Raw genomic sequence first — 25,348 nt, forward strand, 5'->3', positions numbered from 1 at the left:
GATTTGGGCAGCAAGAATGCATCTTTTCCCAAGGGTGGCCTCTTGCTGCACTGGACTGGAGAGCAAATCAGTGAAGCCAGGATGAGCTCTTGTATTGACCATCAGCGTTAGTCCCAAAGGAAAACCACCAGTCATCCCAGATCATGCAGGTTTCACTGGGTCTTTAGTGCCCATATTCATTCAGGGTTCAAGTTCAGCTTATAGTCACTAACTTCCTTCAAAGGGTTAGACATTGCACTGGCAGAGTTCCACAGACTACCTTGTTTTAAAACAAGTTAATAAAGTGTATTAAAAAAACTAGGTTCTGCTTCTAGAACCATGAGCCTTGTAGGTTCTTAAGGTCTTGCTAGGCACTGCAGGAGACCCAAGATAAGGGTCCTGACTTCCGCTGGGGAGTGGGCTGCAGGTCAAAGGTTAAGGAGAGCAGTGGAGGGCAGGTGGAAGGTGTGAGAGCACCGGTGGGTGAGACCAATGGTGACCAGGCAGGCGGGGGTGCACCAGGGAGTGACGGGCAGGAAGGAGTGCAAGTGTCAACACGCAGCAGTCAACACGGAGCAGAAAGACGGGGCAGCGTGGAAAATCCACAAGAAGGCTGCCTGGCAATTTCTGTCCTCTGATTATTTGCCTTCCAAGACTTGGTTCAGGGAAACCGTTTCCCTTAGTTTGGGTTCAGAGCCTTGCCCATAGCTCCACTTCCTGCAAGGTATTATAATATTTTATCTATCTCTCCCCACCATGAGGCTATAAACTTGTGGACAGATGTCTCATCCTCTTTATATCACAGCAACTAGAATATGGAGTTGTTGGATATACCTTTGATTGCTTCATTGACTGGATGCCACTAACTTAGATAAAAGGGGGAAAGCAAACCACAGCAATGATCCATCAGTTACCAAGAGGGTTGGGGGGAAGCTGGTTCATGAAGTCCAGGGCCATGGGCTGCAGTACGAGCCCCAGAATCCTGCCTTCTACCTTGCTGCAATGCTCTTGGAGGACAAGACAGAGAAGAACTCCTGTTCCCCAAAATAAACAGGCTCAGAGCAGAAGGGAGTGTCTGCACAGAAATGACACAGGGCTTCAGAAAGGATGTGTGGGAAACTGCACCATGCCTGCCCCCACTCCCCTCCCCCCAGCACACATGCCACTCCTTCCTCCCAACAGTCATAAAAGCCATTCTCATGCTCGGGCATGAGAAGATGAAGGCCCTGAAATCCCCATAAAAAATCAAATGTTCGTGAATGTGCACAGCAGGGCTCCAAATGTGCCTGCACCCCAGCTCTCTACAGTGTGTTCGCTACACAGCAGCCAGATGGCTCCCATGGAGCATCAGTTAGACCTTGCTGCACCCTCCCTAAGGCTTTCCGACTAGCCAAAGTGAAGCCCTCCCACGACCCCCACCCCTTTAGCAGCCCAGTCCTCATCCCTACCCCTTCCCCCTCTCACTCTGCACCAGCCACAGTGACCTGAGCCTTCAGAATGCACCTGTCTCAGGGTACCCGCACATGCTACTCCCTCCCTGCACAGGCCTCAGTTCAAGGTCTCCTTCTCAGGGAAGCTCCCTTCCTTACCGCCTTACTATAAAGTAGGAACCTGGTACCCTAACCCAGCATGCTCCCTTCCCTTACTTATCTGATGTATATGTATTTCTTGTTCAGTTATTCATCATCTAACAGTCGCTCCAATGCAGGTTCTACAAAGACTTACATAGCTTACTTTTCATCTCCAATGCCCAGGCAGTGCATGTGAAGTCAATCCAAAATAGAATAATCCAGCAAAATGAATAATGCCAATTGCCTCATGCAATCTTGGAATCCAATAAATGCTGGTCTACAGAATGGACAAGTTGATTTAAAGGACTGGGAAATAGGCTCCAGACACATCCTTTAGGAAAACCTGAATAAGGTCCTAAGAAGCTTGTACTAGGGGGAGCTGGTGTAGCTCAGCGATTGAGTGCAGACTTCCTACATACAAAGTCCTGGGTTGATTCCCAGGCCCCAGTACATCACACACACAAAAAAATTCATTTTAAATTTCATCAAAACCTATAAAAGTATATGGTCCAAAATGTAAACCCTAATGTAAACCATTGATCACAGTTAGTAGCAATGCTTCAATATTTGTACTTCAGTTGTAAATGATGTACCGTCCACATGTAAAAATGTAATTAATAGGGGAAAGGGGGAAAAGGGGAGGGCACGGGGTATATGGGAATCCATATAAAACTATTATTACTATTATTTCATTTTCTTATTAATTTTATTTGTTGGCTTCATTTTTAGAGAAGTTTTGTATTACTGAAGGGTCACAACTGTGGCAGGGGAGGATTGCTGGTGTGGGATGTCAGTGGTGGGGGATATGTGAGGAAGGGTGCATCTGGTGCATGAATCTAAGACATATGAGTATGTTCAAGTGTTAATGGACTGTTGTCTCAGTGGGGGAGACCCACATAATAATCAAAAGAATATTGAATTCCCATCCTGGGTAGTTCTGCTACATTTTTAATAGGATGGCAAGAATCCCCCAAGTACATGGGCAGTGTCTAGTGAAGGAAGACAGACATTTATGACAGACCCTTGATATTATGATTGTACTTATGAACATTTCTTGTGAAATTGACATTTAGCTTAGTATTATAGATTGCCTAAGAGTTGCCTCCTGAAAACCTCCTTCTTGCTCAAATGTGGCCTTTCTCTAAGCCAAACTCAGCATAGAAATGCACTACCTTCCCTCTGCTGGGACATGACTTCCAGGGATGAGCCTCCCTGGCACCGAGGGATTATTACCAAGTGCCAACTAGCAATGCATCTGGAAAAAGACCTTGACCAAAAGGGGGAAATGGTAACTACAAAAGAGTTTTAATGGCTAAGAGATTTCAAAGTGAGTCAGGTCATTCTAGAGGTTACATTTATGCACGTCTCAGAAGGATCTCATTGACTCCTGTGGACTCTAGAGACATCCAGATACTTTAACCAGGGCAGACAAGCTCAGGAGGTCAGCACCCTATCAGTGAGCCTTACTTTGAAATTTATGCTCCTCATTGTAGCATAGACTCATTTATAGTTTCCCTATACATGGTTCTTCTGCCCTTTCTTTGAACCTATAATTAACATTATACTTGATACACATATATTCCAGAGACTTAAATCTTTGGTCAGTCCATATGCCAATTGAGCCCTGAATCTCAGCATAGTTACAATACCTATTCTCCAGTGCACTAGACTTACCCAGGACAACTAACAAGGAGATGATGAAAGACAATGCCCACCCCAAGAAACAGAGAGTGTCTGAAACTGGAATCAAGATAGTTCCATCAATCTGCCCCATGGGATCTAAGCCCACTCTCAATCAGAAACACAGTGGCATCACCATTTCAAAATCCTCAAGATGGGAATGAACAATGGACTAAAGTAGACTTATTAATATTCTAGCAATGGAAGAAATTTTATCACTGATATAAAGGCAGTGGCCACCAGAAGTTCTGAGGGAAGAGAGAGGGAAGAATAGATATAATATGAGGGAATTTTCTGGACATTTGGAATTGTCCTGCAAGATACTGCAATGGTGGATACAGGCCATATATATATTATTGTAGCCTACAAAATTGTGTGGGACAGAGTCTAAACTATAATGTAAACTATAGTCCATAGGTAATAGCAGTGCTTCAATATGTGTTCATCAACTGTAACAAACGTACCACACTAATGAAGGATGTTAATGTGGGAAAGTGTGGGAGGGGTAGGGGTTGGGTCACATGGGAATCCCCTATCTTTTTTATGTAAAACTTATGTGATCTAAAGCTTCTTTTAAAAAAATAGAATCGTGCCAGAAGGCAACTAACAGCTTTTCTGAGCCTGTCCCAGGATCTGCTTTAGTCCTTATCACAGGACAATAAAGGCTGGGATGGGATTGTAACCCCACTTGCTAAATAAAGAAACTCAGCAGTGATTTGAATCTAGTTCTGATGCAAATACAGAGATCCTGCTTTTCTACTGAGCCATAGATATTCATTCAAAAATAAGGAATGTTTTATGAAGTGACATTTAAATAGAGCAAATTTGGAGTATTCAGTACAAGATCTGGGATTTAGCGCTTGGGCCCACCTGAGCCTGGGAATGAACCAGCAGACACCACTGTGGTGAGAGGGAGAGGACGGCATTCTCTGGATGGGGAAATGGAGACATCCATACCAGGAAGCCAGCAGGATGTGGAGCTGGTCTATAGTAGGACACTCAAAACTTCTGGCTTAGGAAGGGAAGTGGTTTGAGGAATTGGGCACCCACTTCCCACATGGGAGGTCCCAGGTTTGGTTCCCAGTACCATTTAAAGAAGATGAGCAGACGCAGCAACCAGCAGATACCATAACCAGCAGACACTGCAATAAGCAGACAATGCAACCAGCAGACCCTGCAGACATCATAACCAGCAGAAGACACAACCAGTGGATGCCACAACAAGCAGACACTGCAACGAGTAGATGCTGCAACCAGCAGACGCTGCAACCAGCAGATGATGCAACTAGCAGGGAACAAAAGTGGCTCAAGCAACTGGGCACTCGCCTCCCACATATGAGAGATCCCAGGTTCAGTATCTAGTGCCTCCTAAAGAAGCAGAAAATGAGCAGACAGATGAGGGAGCCATCTCAGGTGGGGGCAAGGATTAAAAAAAAAGGGAAGGGAAGGGAAGATAAAGGAAGGGAAGACAGGGAAAGGAAGGGACTCAGGAACACATTTCTAAAGAAGAAAGAACCTGGACCAAAGTCAAGGCAACCAGGACTTAAAAGACTTATTTTATTCATTGATGCTGACCCTGCCCTATGCTAGAAAGTACTTAAGATCTGGGATGTATTTGATACTAACGGCAAACATTGCATACTCTAAATATATTTGACACTATTCAAACATTTACAAGAAACCATGTTGAACATAACACATCCAAGGTCCTTCTGAAAGAAAACTCCATTGATCATAGCAGCAGCTAAGTTGCTAAGTGACCTCAGTTGGCATTCCAATTCCATACTTTTTGAGGAAGAAATGCTTTGAAATAAAATAACCAAATATTAAAGCCTTCTGGGTGGTTACACAATTTTTCTTCTGCTTAAAAAAAAAAAACATAACTTGCAGTGATGGAAAAGTTTGGTAATGGATAGTGGTGATGGTAGTACTACACTGTGAATGTAATTAACACCACTGGATTATGTATTTGAACGTGGTTTAAAAGGGAAATTTTAGATTGTAAATAAATTATTGGAATAAAAATTTGTAAAAAATCCCACAGGACTGTACAACACATGCACACACACACACATTACATTGCCTGGTGATGTGACTCTGTAGTGCAAATCATGGAGAAAGGAGAGCATTGAGGCATTGAGACAGGAAAAGTCAGATCAAATCTCCTGTGTGTCTATTACATACCAGGCACTCTGCTGTGTGCTTTGTGTCCATTTGCATTTAGTTCTCAGGAAAATAACAGGCACAATCACCACTGATTTCACAGCTGGGGAAGAAGCCGAGTGAGCCTTTGGGAGGTTCCGCCATTTGCATAAGGTTGCTCAACAGGTGACAGTGCCTGTTTTCCTTTGTTTTAAATTTTTATGTGGGAACATGTATACAACATAACATTTCCCATTTTAACCCCTTGCAAGTATACAATTCAGTGGTGCTAACTGTATTCACAATGCAGGGCCACCATCACCACCATCCATTACCTGAACCTTTCCTTCACCTCCAAACGGGAACCCTGTGCCCAGGGAGCCTTGGCTGTCGGAGTTGGGTCCCACCAGCCCCATGGCTCTGCTCTTACTACACTTTAATCACACTATGGCATGACTAAGGGGCACCGCTCTATTCCGAGGCAGCCATTGAGAGTCTGACCTGCGCCCAGGGTCAGGGTACAGGTCAGAGAGCAAGGCCTTTAGTGCCAGGTGATGACAATGGAAGGCAGAGCAAGCACCAAGATGAGCCACTAGGTGCTGGGGGGAAACACAGAAGTCCAGGCCTCTCCCCCCATGGGGCCTCCCTGCGCTTTCTCAGCTCTGATTCCAGCTGACTTTGAAAGGCACCCAGTTTGAGCATTTCTTGTCTAAACCTGTATATAGGAGAACTATATCCAGGAGAGAGGTTGTAGCAGTTTGGCATTGTTTAATAATTCCAAAATTAGATATTGGATTGTGTTTGTAAAGTGGTCTGCTCATCTGGGCATGATACCCCTTTGATTGTATTACATTCAGAGGTTTCACTTTTACTTGATTAAATCATGATTACAGCTTTGTTTGGCCACGTCAGCAGGACATTGAGTCCCTGCTCCTGGAGAGAAACGAGCCCCGGGGAGAGAGATGAGCCTATGCCAACCCACAGCTTAGATCAGAAGAAGCTGGGGCCACAGAGCTGTAAGAGGAAGGAGGAAGGCTGAACCCTCACAGACGTCACCTGTCATCTTGCATCAACACGTGGCAACAGACTTTGGGTGAGAAAATACCTCTTATGGTACCCTAAGTTGGACTCTTTCGGGTCTTGTGACTGTAAGCTCCTACCCCAAATAAATACCCTTTATAAAAGCCAACAGAGTTCTGGTACTTTGCATCAGCACCGCTTTGGCTGACTAAAACAGAGGTTCTGAGGTCAGGTGAGATTTTCATCTGTGCAAGGCAGGGAGGAAACAAAGGACATTTGTCAAACGAGAGTCAAACACAGGCTTCCTGGGCCCCGCACAGGATTTATTCTCTCCTCTTGATGGCAGCAGTAGGACTCAGGCCGACAAAGGATGCAGCCTCCTGTTTTCATGCACAGCCAACTCTGAATAGAACAGACGTGTGCTTCCTCAACCAGCATAAAAGCTGGTGCACTGTAACCCGTGAAAATCGGGAGGGCTTAGTCATTTTCTGGATTATGCTATTTTGGGTTGACTTCACAGGCTAAGAAGCTATGTAAGCAATCCCATGATATCTGTGTCAGGAATTATTGCTAAGAAAATGTTAAAAGCCCAAACTTGAGGAGAAGTGGAAAAGCCCTTGGCCCTGCTTGCCAGAAACCATCACTCTTGTCACTGCTTTGTGTCAACCTGCATGACTTTATTGTTTTGAAGACCCCTTGCTAAAAAAGAGTGTTGTCTTTTTTTAAAAGAGGTATGTGGTAAAAAGGCTGAGGTGAGTTCTTTAAACAGATGGATTCTCAGAAAAAAAACCTACTTCTATTTCTAGGAAAAGTTTAGCAAAGTCAGCTGGACGTTAATCGACATGCCTGAGCATGAGGCCATGTTACCATTTCTGGTGAAGTCTCCGAGGCTAGAGTGTAAGAGTTTTAATCTGTGATGTTTAATAAGCACCTCTGGAGATGCCAGGTGTGACAAGCAAGTGCAGAAGCAGGCATAGCCTCACTAGTGGCTTTTGGCCAGAGACCCTCAGGGGTTCAAGTTGACGTCCGCAGGCTGGAACACAACTGCCTACCTTTCCTTGACCCCTGAGTTGGCCTGTGTCTTCAAGGCCATCTAATATTTAAATTTGCATTGAGTCACTAATGATATCAATGAACAGAACTTAGAATACCTAGTTTCTAATTTTTGAGTTCATAAGACCAAAGTTCAAATCTTATTTCTTTTTTTATATATATACTTAAAAATTTTTTTTAAAAGATACCTAGATTACATACATGTAACATAAATTGCAATGTCATTAGGACAATTCCCAAGTCCCAAAAATGTGCCCATATTACACATATTTTTCCCTCTCCCTCCCCTCAGAACCTCCAGTGGCCACTGCCTCCACATCAATGATAAAAGTTTTTCTATCGCTAGAATCACAATAAGTCTATAGTAGAATAACAGTAAACCTACTCTAGTCTATCATTCATTCCCCAACTAACAAGGAGATAATGATGAGGGACAGCAACCATCCCAAGGAACAGAGAGAGTCTGCAACTGCAAGTAAGACAGTCCCATCCATCTGCCCCCGCACAATTAGAGACTGAGTAGGCATCACAGTCTTACTTCTAATTAAGCAGCTCTACTTTCCAAGCACTTAAGCCACTCTTGGCAAATGTTCTTTCATACCTACCCTATGAGCACTTTACTTCCAAGTAAAAATAGAAGTAAAGTCAGATCACGGGGGAAATTAGAACGAGCAAACTGTGGTATTTTAATTTTAGTGGGATAGCCACAGAAATTGCATTATCTCCCTTGGTGCCCCAAAGAGTGTTGACTTCAGAGTCAGACAGGGCCGGGGGAGTCACAGGTGATAGCTCCAAGCTACAAAGCCTTACAACAGGCCAACTGGTATGCAGTCAGATCTCAATGCGTAAGCCCTTCTCCAGGTCACTGGGAGTTCAGTAATGAGGAAGCAGAATTACCTCTAATTATCAAAGAAGACCAGACAGTAGGAGGTATGGGGGTTAAAGACAATACTTACAAAAATTTTCCATTTGTCTTTGATCCTATTAGGACAATTTGCTCAGACTCATCCCGAGAGATTTTTCCATGGAACCAGGGCATTCTCTCATGGGCAGTGGTAGCAATCAGCTTCTCCAGCTGTGGCTTCTGACTGATAATGGCCTGCTCCAAAGCTTGACCCTGCCAGAAGAAGGAAGGGAGACAGAAAACAGAGTAATGGACAATAAGTAAAGATGTTCAGGCATCATTTCCAATCAGCCAACTCAAGAGCCCCAGCATAGTAGAATAGGGTCAAATCCTCTTTCTTTTTCTTACTCATCATGCATTCACTCAATGAATAAAACCAGTAAGTTCTTTATATATTATTTAAGTACCTTCAGATTTTTAAGCAATAGAATAGACTTTAGAATAAATGCATTGGCCTTCAGAAAGCCCGACAAAGCCTTTGTAACCACATGGTTAAATCCATAAGGGCTAGAGAAAGAGCTTCCAGCCTTAGCTTCAGCTCTTAGTTTATCATTTAATAACAATTAAGGAGTCCTCGAAGGAATCAGACACACAGAGGTGCGACATGTGCAACAAAGGAGACCCGTGTTGCCCCATCTGCCTCTACAAGGCTGTACTCCAAGCCCTCGTGTGCCCTGCTGCCTGGAGCTGCAGGAAATGGACCACAGAAAGAAGACCAACCTTGATGATGTAAAAATAATAATGTAAAGAACAGAAGTGAGAAAATGGGCTAAAAGTGAAGGAAATTAATTTCCTCGTCTTTCTGAGTGGGAGGGAAATAGATACTCTTTGCAATAATAAGAGAACAAAAGACTGATTACTTGAAGCTATAAAGAGAACCAGTGGATGTGAAAATGAAAATATAACTGACTCAAAATAGGACATGGGAGGGAGGAGGAAAGATGGAAGGGAATGTGACGATGGCAGTTTTATCATGTTTCACAGGTAGAATAAGAATCCAAACCAGTGATGGGCTACATTCCAGACAAGCATCTAAAACAAAGCAAGTAGAAAGAAACAAAGTGAAAGGGTGTGGAATGCCACCCAGCCAGGCCAAAGAAGAGCCCCTGAAACATGCTATAGGACAGCTGCATCGTCAGGGCACCATGCTATGAGAAGGAAGCCAGTCCGAAAGTCCAGATGCTGTGTGATTCCGTTTATGTGAAATTCTGGAAAAGTCAAAACTATAGGGACAAGAAACAGACAAGTGGGTACCAGGGGCTAGGTGGGGGTAGAGGATTGACTACAAAGGGAAAGAGGTACTTGATGGGCTGTTATATATATTAATCGCAGTAGGGCTTACATGACACTATGTGTTGGTCAATAATTATAGAACTGTATACCTCGAAAGGATGGTTTTTACATACAGTAAATTATACTTCAATTAATTTGATTTACCTGAGTTTCTGAAAGTATAAAAATAGTCTAAGACATGTTCAAAAAATGCTAGTGAAAAATTGGGGGCTTACCCTCTCCACTGTGCTTGAAAAAGGGAAAGGCTGTCTTACAGCAAATCCGTTTTTGGTCAACATTGACTAAGGAGAGGGTTGCTTGTTCAAGGCACCACTGCATGCTTTTCCAGGTGTGATGGTTTGAAGCTGTATGGACCTCAAAAAAGTATCCTCTTAAAGTTGGTCCATTCCTATATGTGTGTGAACCTATTGTGGGTGGGCCCTTTTGATTAGGTTCCTACAGTGAAAAGTCTTTTGATTAGGGTTAGTTCAGTAGGGCATGACCCAGGGTGGGTATTAACCCTCTTACTAGAGACCTTTATAAATGGAATAAACATGGAGAGAGGGACAAAGAGAAAAGGCCACAGGAGCAGAGGGAAAAGCAGGGACAGCCAGAAGCTGAAGCAACAAAACACGGAAGAGAAAGGAGAGACCAGCAGACACCACCATGTGCCTTGTCATATGACAGAGGAACACAGGATTTGCCAGCAGCCAGTCTTTGGGGAGAAAGCCTTGCCCTGATGATGGCTTGATTTGGACATTTTTTTCAGCCTCAAAACTGGAAGCTGATAAACTCCCATTGCTAAAAGCCAATATATTTTACGGCATCCTCTTGAGCAGTGTCAGCAGACCAGAACACCAGGTACCTGGGAGGTCTGTCTGGGAAGAGTCAAAGGACCCCAGAATCCAGCAAGACCCTCCAAAGGAGCAGAATCAGCCCCGGCTCACCTGTAGATTCCACGTCTGCTTCACATACTCCCGGATGAGGTTCTCCTTCAGGTCCTCGAAGGGCCCAGTCTTGGGCTGCACTCCAGCGGGCCGGTTGAAAGATTTCTTGAGGACGCAGATGAGGCCATCAGACTCCTGGGAGTGGTAGAGGCAGAGCTCGGCGGGGCTGGCGTGGGTCCTGCCGCCCGCGATGGCGTAGGTGCCGTTCAGCTCCCGCTCGATGGTGTAGTGGTGCGCCTTCCGCGCGAAGGCCACGGACAGGGCAAACCCGCCCAGGTAATTGCGACTCTGGCGCAGCAGGTAGAGCCCATCGCTCATGCCTCCCTGGACCAGGTAATCTTCTGCCTCCTCCCGGGTGATGTTGCCGAAGAAGAACGGCAAGTGGCTAGCGCCGTCGGACATGCCGCTGGTCATGGCTGCCTTCTCCGTGGACAGTGGTATCAGGGCATACACGGAGGTGTCCACCTGGGGTCAAAAAAGGGGGGGACATGGGTGAGGAAACCCAATGGCAAGTGACATCTCATAAATACCCCAGAACGCTGCAAAACGAGGCAGATCCGCTGGGTCAGACCTCATCCTCTTCCCTCTTCCGACTCAGGGGCAGAGCCCCAACAGGCTGCTGGACTTTCTGTCATTATTTTAGTTTCCAATAGCCCCTCTGAATATTTAGCCTAAAAAGAAAACACTGGACAAAAGCGACCAAATGAACTTTTTGTTTTTGGTGGGGGCACAGGATTCTGAAAAGAGACATGCTGAAAAGGGAAGTCTTATTGCAAAACAGGGCTGGCAGCGGGCAGTGGTCAGACAGCACGTAGAGCTCAGCCTGAATCGAAACCTATTACTCCTCTTGAGATTTAGACCATTTCAAAGAAAACTCACAGGCTGTCCTTGTATCACCAGTGGAAATGTTGCTAAATACTCTTCTACCAGCAGCAAGATTCTGCTTTGCTCAGCCAGCTACCTCGGCGAAACATCAGAGGTAGAGGGTGAGTCTGGTTTGCAAACCAAGTAAAACTGGAACAAGATGCCACTGCAAGGCCTGGAGTGATAAGATCAACAAGCCACTGGCCTGAGGCATAAAAAGTGACACCTCCCAGAGTCCCCCTGGGCCTCTGGGCAGGCACACGGTGGGCTCCCCCCTCCAGAGAGGCAGCAAAGCAAAGCATCCAGGCCACTTCCTGGGTGTCCGCCATTTATCATCTGCATTATCAACCTCAAAGAAAACGTGCAGCTTCCACCTTTCTTGAGGACGCCTGTGATGGAAAAGATATTTCACGTGTGATACCAAAGGCACATTTAAACACCATATGCATGCCTCCTTCAGAAAAGAAAAGGAGAGTGTGGACATATTTTTTTCATGAGGAAGTGTTTTCTCTCAATTGTGGTTGCCAATAAGAATACATATGGCTAGTCTAAAATGTACCCAAAGAAGTGTACATTTTAACCCAAGGGGGCTGTCAACAATAGATCATTTTCTAGATAACTCCATCAGTTCACCTAGGAAAAAACACATGCTTTTCACACCTCTCTCTCTCACACACACAGACATAAGATTATGCAAATCAGCTCCTCAAGATGAGTTAATTACACTTGGCTGTAAAACATAAGAATTTTCTCTGGGTAATATCATCAAATCAGTACTCCCAGATAAGCCCCTAATAAGACATGGGTTTTATTATATTTGATAGCACAAACAAATGATTTTCTTGCTGTGCTTCTCATTTGACTATCAATGACTGATTTCTCTTTGTCCAAGCTTCTAAAACTCCATCTTTAAGCAAGTATTGCTCTTAAAGAGCCCACATCTGCTCTTTTTTTAAAAAGATTTATATTTATTTCTTTCTCTCCCCTTCCCCCGCCCCCCAGTTGTCTGTTCTCTGTGTCCATTCGCTGTATGTTCTTCTGTGACCACTTCTATCCTTATCAGTGGCACCAGGAATCTGTGTCTCTTTTTGTTGCTTCATCTTGCTGTGTCAGCTCTCCATGTGGGCGGCACCATTCCTGGGCAGGCTGCACTTTCTTTCACGCTGGGCGGCTCTCCTTATGGGGCACACTCCTTGCACGTGGGGCTCCCCTATGTGGGGGACACCCCTGCGTGGCACGGCACTCTTTGCGCGCATCAACACTGTGCATGGGCCAGCTCCACACGGGTCAAGGAGGCCCGGGGTTTGAACCGCAGAACTCCCATGTGGTAGGTGGACGCCCTATCCACTGGGCCAAGTCCGCTTCCCTACATCTGCTCTTAATGTAAGAATGCCATGAACACACAAAAGCTCTCCTTGGAACAATAGTGAGCCAGTGTCTCTTTTGAAGGAAAGGTTCCCCTTTTTCCTCCCAGGCTGTTATATCCATGCTGGCTGGGCCAGGCCCTCCCATTGAGCAGCAAAGCCCTAAGGCTCCTCTCCCATGCTCTGCCCTTTTCCTGCAGAAGGTCGTCCTAGGGTGTCCCTTTAGCACTGCTCCACGACCCCCACCTGCATTTCTAACTCTTTCCACCTCCCTCCCGGTGACCCTGTTATCACCTAGGCCAGTGCTTCTTGAACTTGCACAAGTGTGCCAATTGCCGAGGGATTCTGTGCCAGTGCAGGCACCTGCAGCTGCAGCCCCAATAACTGCCAGGACAGGCTGATGGCAGGCCCCTGAGCGGGGGTGAGGCCAAGCTCGCCACCTGCTCTCTCCAGAACTTGCCAGCCCATTCTAGGCGCCAGCCGCAGCAGCGGCCCAGATGGCCGAGCTAGGAAGCTCGGAGGTGAGTTGTTTGGGGGTTCTTTGTTTTCTCTCACACTCACTGTGGTGGTTTGGAGTTGTGTACCCCAGGAAAGCATGTTCTTAAACTTAATCCATGCCTGTGGATGTGAACCCTTTGTAGTAGGACCTTTGGATGAGGCAACTTCAGACAAGGTATGGCCCAACTCAATCACGATGGGTCTTAATCCTATTACCAGGGTCCTTTATAAGCAGAATGAAATCCACACAGAGAGTGAGCCACGGGAAGCAGGAGCTGGTCAACAGAACCTGGAAGAGAAGGGAGAGGCCAGGGGAGGCCGCCATGTGCATTGCCATGTGACAGAGGAGCCCAGGACCGAGGACCACAGCAGCCAGCCCCAGAACGCCAGTCTTCAGGAGGAAAGCATCGCTTTTATGTTGCCTTAATTTGGACATTTTCCTATTCTCAAAACAATGAGCTAATACATTCCCATTGATTAAGCCAATCCATTGCATGGGTATTTGCTCGAGCAGCCAAGGAAACTAAAATATCACTTTCCAACATTCTGTCTCCTTTTCCTCCCAAGTGGCTTTGATATGGGCTCCTTAATCTCCACGTGGATTGACATGCCTGATTCAACTCGCGTCCTCTCCAGCCTGCACTGCTGTCAACGCCACCTGTGTGCCATCCCCTCACCTAGTCCTTCTCCATGTGCGTGGATCAACACAGTTCTTTCACCTCCCTCTTTTGCTAAACAGACTCTCCAGTAACTTCCCCTTGTCCACAAAATGCTATCCAAACCCACCAGCATGCCCTCGTCCCTCCCTTCCTCTTTGCTGCATGTCTAAAATGCCCTGTACACAGACCACAGAGGACCACCCTGGCACACCCCAACTCTGCCTCTTTCACAACTTTGCTCACAGCCTTCTCTCTGTTTGGGGCATACACCCTCTTGGGTCCCTGACAACTGCTAACCAACCTTTCAGACCCAACCCCAGTGCCGCTGTGTCACTTCCCTGACTGGCTTGCCTCCCCATGTGTTCTCCTATCACTCTTTACATAGCAACAGTCCATCATTAGCTTCAACTAACAGAGTAAGGCTTGAAGAGCAGTATTTTCAATACAATGTCAATAAGCACTGTTTTTTTTAATTAGAGAAGTTGTAAGTTTACAAAACAATCAGGCGTAATTTTAAATACAGGATCCCATAAAATACCCCACCACCAACATCTCGTAGTGGTGTGGAACATTTGTTACAACTGATGATAGCATTTTTTAATAATTGCACTGCTTTTTTTTTCACTCCCGTGGAGTTCACTTGTTTTATTTAAATTATAAATTCGGGCATTCCAATATTGAGTACAGACAGAATTTCTCACATTTGATTTCTCCAACTCCCCACTTCCATTAGGCTTATATTGTGAGTTCTCTCATGTGGTATAACATCAGACCATCTTCTAAGGGCTTTGCTACATAAAAGACATTCATATGGATTCTCTCCTTTATGAATTTCCTTAGATTATCCTAAGAAATACTGATGACCAAAGACACTTCCATATTGATGGCAAAAAGAATTATAATACTTTCTAACAGTAGTTACATTTTGTTACAATTGATGAAAGATTAAAACAGTGCTATCATCATTATTTACATTAGGTGTATTTTTTCCCATATACAACCCTATTATTAACACCTTGTATTAGTACTGTACATTTACTATAATTCATGAAAGAACATTCTTACACTATTAATTGTAGCACATCAGCTACAATGGGGTTCACCATGTTGTACAGTCCTATATTTTAATTTTTATTCTAGTAATATGTATATCCTAAAGTTTCCCCTTTTAACCACATACACCTATATAGTTAAGTGTTGTCAATTACACTCATAATAGAGTGTTACAATCAACACTGTGGCAATTTGAGATTATATTATGAATCACAAAAAGAGAAAGATTATGTTTTTACACTAATCTATTCCCATGGGTATGATGCTCTTTGATTGCACTAAGTTCCATTGAGAAGGCTTTGATTAGATTACTTGATAAGATCATTTTTTGGCTTTTGATTGGACTAGGTCAATGGGCATGATTCATGTTTAATCTCTGCCCTCTTGCTGGGTCTGATAAAAACAGAGACACAGAGAAAGAGACACAGACAGTCACAAAGAGGGATAGGGAACCACCATATTTGATTCTGCAATGTGAGAGAGAGGACTGCAGGAAAACAGAAGCCCCCAAGAGGCTTGAAGAGCTGAGCTGCCAAGACTCAGAGAGGAGGGCCTGGTAAGAAAGAAGTGCTATGTCTTATTGCTCACAGCTGAGCTCTGGGAGCTGGGCTTCAAGAGACAGTAAGCCCAGAGGGGAAGGTTGCTTTGCCACATGCCTGGACAAAAGGATCAACTGTAGCTGACTTTGGGGAGAAAGCATCTCTGATGTTGCCTCGGTTTACACTTTTCACAGACTTGGAAGTGTAAGTTTTTACCCCAAATAAATCCCCTTTATAAAAGCCAAAAGATTTCTGGTACTTTGCATTGGCAGCCTTTTACAAACTAAAACAGAAATTGGTACTGGGAGTGGGGTTATGCTGCTTGCAATTACCAAAAATGCTGGAATGGTTTTATAAATAGGTAAGGATTATTATTTTTTGGAGGAATTATGAGATGCTTGATAGAAAAAGCCTAGATTGCTTTGAAGAGATTATTGGTAGGAATATGGAACCTAAAATTACTTCCAGGGAAACCTTAGAAGGAAATGATGAAACTATTATTTAAAACTAAAGGAAAGGTAATCCTTGTTTTAAAGTTGCAGAGAACTTGGCAAAATAGACTCCTGATGTTAGATGGAAGGTGGAGTTTGAAAATGAAGAGCTTGGACATTTAGCTGAGGAGATTTCCAAAGTAAATGTGGAAAATGTGGTCTGGCTTCTCCTTGCAGCTTATAGCAAAATGTGAGAGGAAGGAGATAAGATGAGAACTAAACTACTGGATAGAAAGAAAGCAGAGACTGATTTGGGAAATTCCAAGCCTCTGGAAAACAAGCCCCCAGGGGACAGTGCCCCATATGAAGACTAAACTGAACTTGGAAACAGGTAGCCATTTTGGTGCAAGTCAGGATTGGAAATGAAGTTTTCCAGGAAGAACTTGTGGAAGGTCTTACTATCTGACAGCTTGGACCCCAAAAAGAGAAAGATTATATTTGTAAACTAATACATTCTTCTGGGTGTGATACCCATTGATTGCATTAAATTCAGTTCAGGGAACTTTGATTAATTACTTGGTAAGATCCATTGCTTTAGGGTTTTTTATTGAACTATTCGGTGAGTTGTGACTCAGGTTGCCCCCTTGCTGGGTCTGTTATAAATGGAGACATAGAGAGACAGACAGAGAGGAAAAGGAAGCTTGCATATTTGATTTTGCAATATTAGAGAGAGGACTGCAGTAAAATAGAAGCTCCTGAGAGGCTCTTTGAGGCTGGAACCATAGCACAACTCAAGAGGAGATGGTGAACCAGGAGGAAAAGGCTGAGACCTTGGCACAGATCAGTGGCCATCTTGCTTTGCCACATGCCTGGACAACAGAATCAATAGTAGCTGACTTTGGTGTGAAAGAACTTCTTATGGTATCCTGATTTGGATTTTTCTCACCCTATAAGCTGTGACCCCAAATAAATCCCCTATGTAAGAGCTAACACATTTCTGGTACTTTGTATTGACAGCCCTTTGGCAAACTAAAACACTTGGGTTACTTCCATCTTTTGGTAATTGTGACTAAAGCAGCTATGAACATCAGTAGGAAAATATCTGAGTCCTTGCTTTCAGTTCTCTGGGTATACACCCACTAGCAAGATTACTAGGTTATAGAGTAATTCTATACTTAGCCTCCTGAGGAACTGCCAAACCATCTTCCACAGCAGCTGCACATCTAAAATTCCTACCAGCTATGATTTTCCACATTTCTCCACTTTCTCTCCAATACTCATAGTATTATGTTTTTGTTTTTTTTAATTGTGGCCATTCTAGTAGGTGTGAAATGATATTTCATTGTGGTTTTGATTTACATTTCCCTAATAGCTAGTGATGTTGAGCATCTTTTCATGTGCTTTTTAGCTATTTGTATATCCTCTTTGGAAATATGTCCATTCAAGTCTTCTGCCCATTGTTAATTGGGTTGTTTCTCTTTTTCTTGTTGAGTTGTAGGATTTCTTTATATATTCTGGATTTTAAACCCCGATTGGGTATGTGGTTGTCTTTTTGCTTTCTTGACAAAGTCCTTTGGTTCACAAGTTTTTAATTTTGAGGATGCCTGGCATATCTATTTTTTCTTTCATTGTTTGTATTTTCAGTGTAAAGTCAAAGAAACCATTGCTACCACAAGATCTTGAAGGTGCTTCCCTACATTTTCTTCTAGTTTTATAGTCTTGGTTCTTATATTTAAGTCTTTGGCCCACTTTTGAGTTAATTTTTATAGATAGTATTACATAAAGGTCCTTTTTCATTCTTTTATGTATGTATATCCATTTCTTCCAGCACCATTTTTTCTTTCCCATCAGCAAATACTTTTTAGTTTTACACGTCTTAACTATAATTTTTAAAATTCATTGCCTAGTCATTAATATTTACATCAGCACTGATATTTTGGCCTTTCAGAATTCCATGAGAAGTGACTCTCATAATGAAGTGAATCGACACGTGACAAGATAGGCTGTGACGAGGCACTCCAGGAGCACTTACCAACTTGGAGCAGAACTACAAGGGAATAAGCCTCCAGGCACATGCAGGGCACACTCCTGTATGGCACTGATGGTGTCTTCATTTCTTGGGGCTGCTGTAATGAATTAGTGCACACTGGAGGCTTACAACAAGGGAAGTGTCTTTTCTCACAGTTCAGGAGGCCAGAAATCTGAAACCAAGGTCTCAACAGGGCTGGCTCCTCTGGAGGCTCCTTGATTCTCCTCTCGCTTCTGGTGGCTGCTGACAATCCCTGGCATTCCTTGACTTACAGGGTGCATCACCCCAATCTCTGTCTCCATCTCCACATGTCCCCCTTCCCTGTGTGTCTGTGTGTCCTCTCCTCTTGTTACAGGAAACCAGTCTTTGGATTCATGGCCCACCTAATCCTGTATGACCTCCTCTTAGCTCATTAAATCTGCAAAGACCCTATTTCCAAATAAGGTCACATTACAGGTGCCAGGGGTTAAGATTTGAACGTATCATTTTGGGGACACAATTCAACCCACTTCAGATGGTATACTTCAGATTTATTCCCACTCAGGGGGTAGAACCATCAGCACTGGGCTGCCCTGTGCTCTGCTGAAAGCATTGCGATGGTGTGATTTCCTGTGCTGGACTTGACACTGGGTGCAGGCCTTGAGAAAGACATATTTTGTTTTTGGTTGTGGTGGTGGTGGTTTTCAGCAGTAGAGATGGGTCACTTTGGTTACTTAGTTTGGGAAATAAACAAGGTCCGTAGTTCCCCTGTTTGTGCCTTTTGTATCAGTCGGGGTTTTCTAGGGAAGCAGTGCTGACAGGAGATATCTGTAAATAGTATGAGATTTTATAAAATTGTCTCAGGGATGCACAATTCCAAATTCCATAGGGCAGACTGCAAGCCAGTGACTCTGATGAAAGTCCTCCATGAGCTCCCCAGGAGATGCTGGTTGCCTGAAGTAGGCATGGGAAATCTCTCTCTGAATGCTGAAATCCTTATCCTCTTAAGACCTTCAATTGATGGGCTGACACATCACTCATTGCCATCACTCATGGCAACCTCTTCGGTTGACTGCACATGTAACCAACCATCTATGCAATCAACTCACTAATGATTTTTTTTTTAAGATTTTATTTATTTCCCCCCGCCCCCAGGTTGTCTGTTCTCTGTGTCCATTTTGCTGTGTGTTCTTCTTTTTGCCTGCTTCTGTCGTTGTCAGCGGCACAGGAATCTGTGTTTCTTTTGTTGAGTCATCTTTGGTGCATCAGCTCTCCGTGTGGGCGGCGCCATTCCTGGGCAGGCTGTGCTTTCTTTCACACTGGGTGGCTCTCCTTATGGGGCACATTCCTTGCACATGGGGCTCCCCTATGTGGGGACACACCTGCCTGGCACGGCACTCCTTGCGCGCATCAGCACTGCACATGGGCCAGCTCCACACGCATCAAGGAGGCCCAGAGTTTGAACTGTGGACCTCCCATGTGGTAGACGGATGCCCTATCCACTGGGCCAAGTCCACTTCCAACTCACTAATGATTAATGCCCGTGAAAATGCTCTTCGCCCAGTGCTTGCTTGACCAAACAAGTGACACATTAGCCTACCTTTTCAGTACTGGCACTCGCTGGGTCCACCCTGGGACTCTGCTCTGATCTCTGACCTCCTCTTTCCCAGACTCCTGGGCAGGGAGAGGATCATTTCTTTTCCAGCCACCCTCTACTTGAGTCTCATTGCCCGGGCTGCTGTGCTCTGCTCTGTCTTTCACATATTAACACCAATTCAATGGGCAAATCCAAAGAGTTTCATCTTTTCACTTAGCCTTCTTCTCTCAACAATTTTAGCATCTCAATAACTTACCACCATTGGGACAAGTCCAGAGCCAACATCTTCCCTTGTCATGCTTTTCCTCCTGCACACCCATAAATTCCCACCTGTCACTTTTTCTTACAAGAGCTGCTTAAATCTGCTTTTTCTTCTGACTCCAGGAGAAGTCTGTAGCTCAAACGCTGTCTCCCACTGGGATCCTTAGAATTCTCTCCTCCGTATTATCCACAACTCCCTATTTTTAGACTATTTCAACATTCCCAATTATTTTTCTCCTGGTGGGAAGCCACTTATTCAAAATCTCAACATTCAAAATCAAAATAAAATGGCCTTTGGTCCCCCTCGGGCCAGCCCTACAACCCCTCCCGAAGTCCACCAGGACACCTCAGCCTACCAAGCCTTCCGCATCTTAGTGCACATCTGCACAGGCACTTGTTCCGAAAGAAGTCTTCGGGTTGTTGACAGGCGAGGTCTCCAAAGCGTAGCTCGTTCTAATCTGTTCTCATCCCCAGTCAGCCTCTTTTCCCTCATCACTGTGACAAATTCCGGTGCGAATGGCCTAGAGGTGTTTTTCCTATTAGGCAGCACCAGACCAGAGTCTCAATGAGTTTCAGCTTCCAGAAGGCACTAACAAGGTCCAGGAAACATGCTGTGAGCTCTTCTGCCAGCCTGTCCTTGTCCCCAAATTCACAGCAGCTGAGCATCACTCACTCTTTTGGGGCCTTTTTATGATGCAGACTAAGTGTTCATTCAATAGCAGAAAAATGTTTCACCACATGAGAGAATGCCTCATGGTGCCTGGGACTCCATATCCTCCTCGCCTGCTTCATTTTTCTCCATAGTTTGTGTCCAAAGGGTGACCACTCTTGTTTTAATTTGCTAAAGGCTGCCAATGCCATATGCCAGAAATGGGTTGGCTTTTACAATAGGAATTTATCAGGGTAAAAGCTTACCGTTCTGAGGCTATGAATGTCCACATCAAGGCATCATCAGAGATGCTGGCTCACCAAATCGCAGCTGTGGGTGATGAAGCACATGGCAGGGCATAACAAGCCCACTCCTCGCTCCCTTTGCCCATGAGCCTGCTTTTTCAGCTTTGCGCTGCCTGTTGGAGGCCTCATTGTTTCAGCTTCGACCACTCTGCTGATTCCAGCCTCGGTCTCTCCCTCAGTACTCTTGGGGTTTCCCTGTCTTTTTATGGCTGTGGGTGATCCTGGAGTCCTCTCTCTCTTGGCAGGGTAAAAATGGCAGCTCTCTTTCTCTATGTCTCCCTGCATGTTTCTTCCATTTATGAAAGACTTCAGCAAGAGGGCTGAGACCACCCTGGGTCATGCCTCACTGAAGCGTTCAAAGCTGATCAAAGGCCCCCAGCTGAATCCAATCCAATCGAAGCATCCCACACCCACAGGAATGGATCAGCTCCGAGAACACGATCTTTTCTTGAGTCCGCAAAAAGCATCAAACTGTCACAGTGTTTTACCATATCATAATTTCCTGTTAATTTTGATGATTGTCTTGCTCTACCCACCAGTGTCAGCTTTATGAGGTCAAGAATAGTATAGAATCTTTATTAAACTATCTCAGTGGCTAGAACAGCTTTAAAGCACACAATAGGTGGTCAATAAATACTTGTTCATTAGTGGACAGTATTAAGTGAAAGTAGATTTTAAAATCATGAGTACAGAACAATCCAGTTTTATTTTTAGAAGGTTTAATATATCTATTTTTGACAAGTGCAGAAAAAGACTTTGTTATGGCAAGCTATGAAACAAATATACCTTTAAATGTCCATAATCACACTATGACTGAGGGTATTATTCTGCCCACTCAGATTTGGGGGAATAGCTTATGCAATTCTTTAAATTCACTGACCTTCCTAAAGCCATGGATTGGAAATGCAGGTATGTTTTTGTTAAGAATATGTAAATTTCCACTCTACTGACCTTAGTCATAATCTCGATATTTTCATACAACCTCAGTGAGTCTGAAACCAAGCTCAAGATCTTATATTACTAAAATAACTTGCACAGGTATATTTATCAGGGGCAACATACTTTAAAAAAGGCATTTTTAAAAAAGGAATAATAACTAATAGGTAACCAATAGATTTTTTTATCAAGTTTCTTTTCCCTCTAGAGCTAAAGAGTTCACCTGGGAATGCAATCCAACTCCTCAAGACTATGGGTTTAAAATGTACATATAATGAGTGGGAAAGAAGGGGGGAGTCTAAAAGGACCTGACTCTCTCGGTAATAGCAAAGGGGTAGTGGCTGGTTTTTATATTTCTGCTAATCCTTCCTTGCTCACCTGGATTCTTCTACCCACTGTGCTCTGCCTGACTTCAATTCCCACAGTTCCGATGCACCTGCTCTGGCCAACCAACAACCTCTACATCACTAAATCCAATGGTCACTCCTCTGGTTGGTTATCTTACTAGACTTCTCACAGGACTGGACAGAGCCGAGCACCCCCATTGGAAAGAGTCAATCTCTATTCTTTGCTAACCCCCACCCCCTCTATGGCTCCTTCCTTTTCAGTCTCCCTCAGTAGTTCCCTTTCTTAATCTGCGGCCCAGTATGGGATCTGAAGCCGTGTCCTCTCTCTCGTCTATACCCTAGGTAAAGCCATATCCCAGTTCTCACTACGATGACATGGCCATGACTCTCACATTTATCTCTCTCCACTGTACCATCTGCTTACCTAGAGTTTCCACTTGGATGTCTAACAAGCAACATAACCTTCACAGACCCGGAATGAGGCTACCATTTATCATGCAACTCTCTCCCCGTCTCTCGGCATCTCCTGAGGAACTGCTGCAAGAGCTAACCAGACCCTGAGGATTTTCAGGTCCCTTCCCTTTCACTCATCCCCCTCTCTAACCCACTGAGAGTCAGATAAGAAAGTGTTTTTTACCAGAAGCATCAATTACACACTAGATCCAGTTCTCCTAAGAAGGGGTGGGCTCCTTTCAGGAACTATGTTCTATCAGATGCAGCCAGGCTACCTACTAAATAGTTTAGATGAGTTGGCCTCCAAGGTTCTCTTATCAGTGTTTCCCCAAAGTGTATCTCAAGGCCATCTCCTCCCACCATTTCCCTTTCTCACATATATGAAAGTTTGTCTAGTCCTCTCCTTTCGACTCCACTCCTTGTAATTCACCGTCTACACAGTACCCATGGTGATAGTTTCTAAACATCTGTCTGTGTCACACTCCAAACTTTCTTCCCTGACTCTGGGGGTCTACTTGGTTTGGCCCAAGCCCTCTAGCCTCACTGGCTCACTAAGCCCCTATGCAGGCTGTGTCTACCCTCACCAGCTTCCTTTGTGTTCTACTAAGTTGTCTCCCAGCTTTTACACTTACAATCTGGTCATGCTGTTTGGTGATAATTTTCCCCTAGTGTCCTTTATTCAGTTTTGTTCCATCTTGTCTTAATTTGCATGGCTGGCTCCTTCTCAACCCTCAGCCTTGGGTCAAGAGCATCTCCTCAGAGATGTCCCCTGGTGATGGAATCCAAAGTGGAGGACTCTGCCCTCTCCATTGTGCTCCCCTCATATTCAGCTCTCTAAAGTACTTCTTTCCTTCATAGCACTCGTAGCAAGCCTGTCCCTTTCTTGTTCACTTATTATTCCCTAAAATGTAAGCTCAAAAGTTCTGGAGATACCTGGACCATCTTAGTCACAGCTTCATCTCCAGTGCTTAGGACATAGCAGCTTCTCACAAAATGCCCAGTGAATGGAAACATGCTGACCTTTACTTCTTAGGGTCTCTACAATGAATGTAGATGGCTTTCATACCAAAAATTTTGTCATGTGCTATTTCATCCAGATGAAGTACCACAGAATCAGAGTTAGAGAAACTTAGGGACCGGCTCTTCTAAACTTCTAGACCCCTTTGGAAGATGGCCTTGCTGCATCTGATAGCACATGGTTCCCACATGCTGCTCACTGATTCTTTTTTTTTCTTTTTTTAATTTATTTCTGTCCCCATTCCCCCCGCCCCCACCCCAAGTTGTCTGCTCTTTGTGTCCATTCGCTGTGTGTTCTTCTGTGACTGCTTCTATCCTTATCGGTGGCACTGGGAATCTGTGTTTCTTTTTGTTGCGTCATCTTACAGTGTCAGCTCTCCATGTGTGCAGTGCCATTCTCGGACAGGCTGCACTTTCTTTTGTGCAATCCGTACTCTGCCCAAGAGAATGCACAAAACACTTCCAGTTCTCTTTCTACGAAATAACTTTGAAGACTTGAACACTTGATCAAAGCTACCGCTGTCCATCTCCAAGTTAGCAGATCCTCTTGTGCATGACCATATTTCAAGAGCCTTCCCTGCCCTGATAACCTTGCTTTGCTTAAGACCCTCCTAAAAGTATAACCAGACTTGCTGCTGCTGCTGTGATCTAGGAAGTGCATGCTAAAGGCCAATGTCTCTAGTCCGTACCAGACGGTTCCAGGAGCACTACCCCGTGGGCTGGCTTCAGCTGCTCAGCATGGGTGCTGTGCTTGTGGCTACAGGAAAGCTTTCTTTTGGCATGCTGTAAAAATACACCCTGCCCCCTCCTGGATTCACGGAGTAAGACTACTGCATTTCGGGAAGCGGCTGTGGCTCAATCAGTTGGGCTCCCATCTACATATGGGAGGCCCAAGGTTCCCGTCCTAGGGCCTCCTTGTGAAGGCAGGTGCACCTGCACGCTGCAGAGTGCTGCCCAGCCCGCAGGTGCCATGGAGAACTGACTCAGCAAGGGGACGCAACAAAAAGGGAGACAAGTGAGAACACAGAAGAGCCCGGAGCGAATGGACACAGAGAGCAGACAGCACACAAAAAAGCTGCAAGGGGGGAATAAAAATCCAAACACAACTACTGCATCTATCTCTTGCATATTCCCTTCGTTGGTTTAGTCCTGTTTCCATCTGCTCCTTTCATTATGTTGGCTCAGCGTTTCTTAACCTCAGCCCTATTGACATTTTGGAGCCAGATAATTTTCTGCTGTGAGGGCTGTCCTGTGCATTGCAAGATGTTTAGCTCCTCCCTGGCCTCCACCAGCTAGATGCCAGTAGCAATAGCTCTTCCCCCACAAACTGTGACAACTAAAAAGGTCTCCAGAAAGGGCAAAATATTCTCTGGGGATAAAATTACTTCCCAAGCCTCCGCTAAAATCTACCGTGTTAGTGGTTGTGACTTGACCACGAATATCTAACATGTGCCTTCTGTTGCCCTAGCATTTTTATCAATAAATTAAATGACCAGATATCTCCCTAGGTAATTCATGACCTTCATCAAGGAGCAAAGGACAGGGAGGGCCGGTGAGAACAGAGTAACACACAGGAGGTGGTGCAGCCAGTGGCAGAGGGCAGAGGTTTGGAGTTGGAAAGGCTGGCATCCTTTCCCAGGTTGGTCATGTCTTGTTGACGTGACCAAGCCATGTTAGCTCTCCAGGCCATGGTGCCTCACCTGGGGAAGGGATGAAAACAGTGCCAGAGTCACCATAACCAATGCAGTCAGGAAGGCTGAGTGTGTGGGATACACTCAGCAACGGGTCCCTCATGCTCT

General features: G+C 44.7%; 1 protein-coding gene across 7 annotated transcripts in view; it reads right to left on the reverse strand.

The window, feature by feature from the left end:
- SYK (spleen associated tyrosine kinase) overlaps positions 1-25,348 on the reverse strand; it is a 120,948-nt gene that overhangs the window by 51,663 nt on the left and 43,937 nt on the right. For all 7 annotated transcript variants that reach the window (XM_058301432.2, XM_071216577.1, XM_058301433.2 and 4 more), the window contains exons 2-3: positions 10,569-11,033; positions 8,402-8,562 (exon numbers count right to left, since the gene is read on the reverse strand). In XM_058301432.2, coding sequence (XP_058157415.1) covers positions 8,402-8,562; positions 10,569-10,982 — 575 coding nt within the window. In that variant the 5' untranslated portion in view covers positions 10,983-11,033. The remainder of the gene's footprint in view (positions 1-8,401; positions 8,563-10,568; positions 11,034-25,348) is intronic.

This window comes from Dasypus novemcinctus, chromosome 8 (genome assembly GCF_030445035.2).
Source record: "Dasypus novemcinctus isolate mDasNov1 chromosome 8, mDasNov1.1.hap2, whole genome shotgun sequence".
NCBI lineage: Eukaryota > Metazoa > Chordata > Mammalia > Cingulata > Dasypodidae > Dasypus > Dasypus novemcinctus.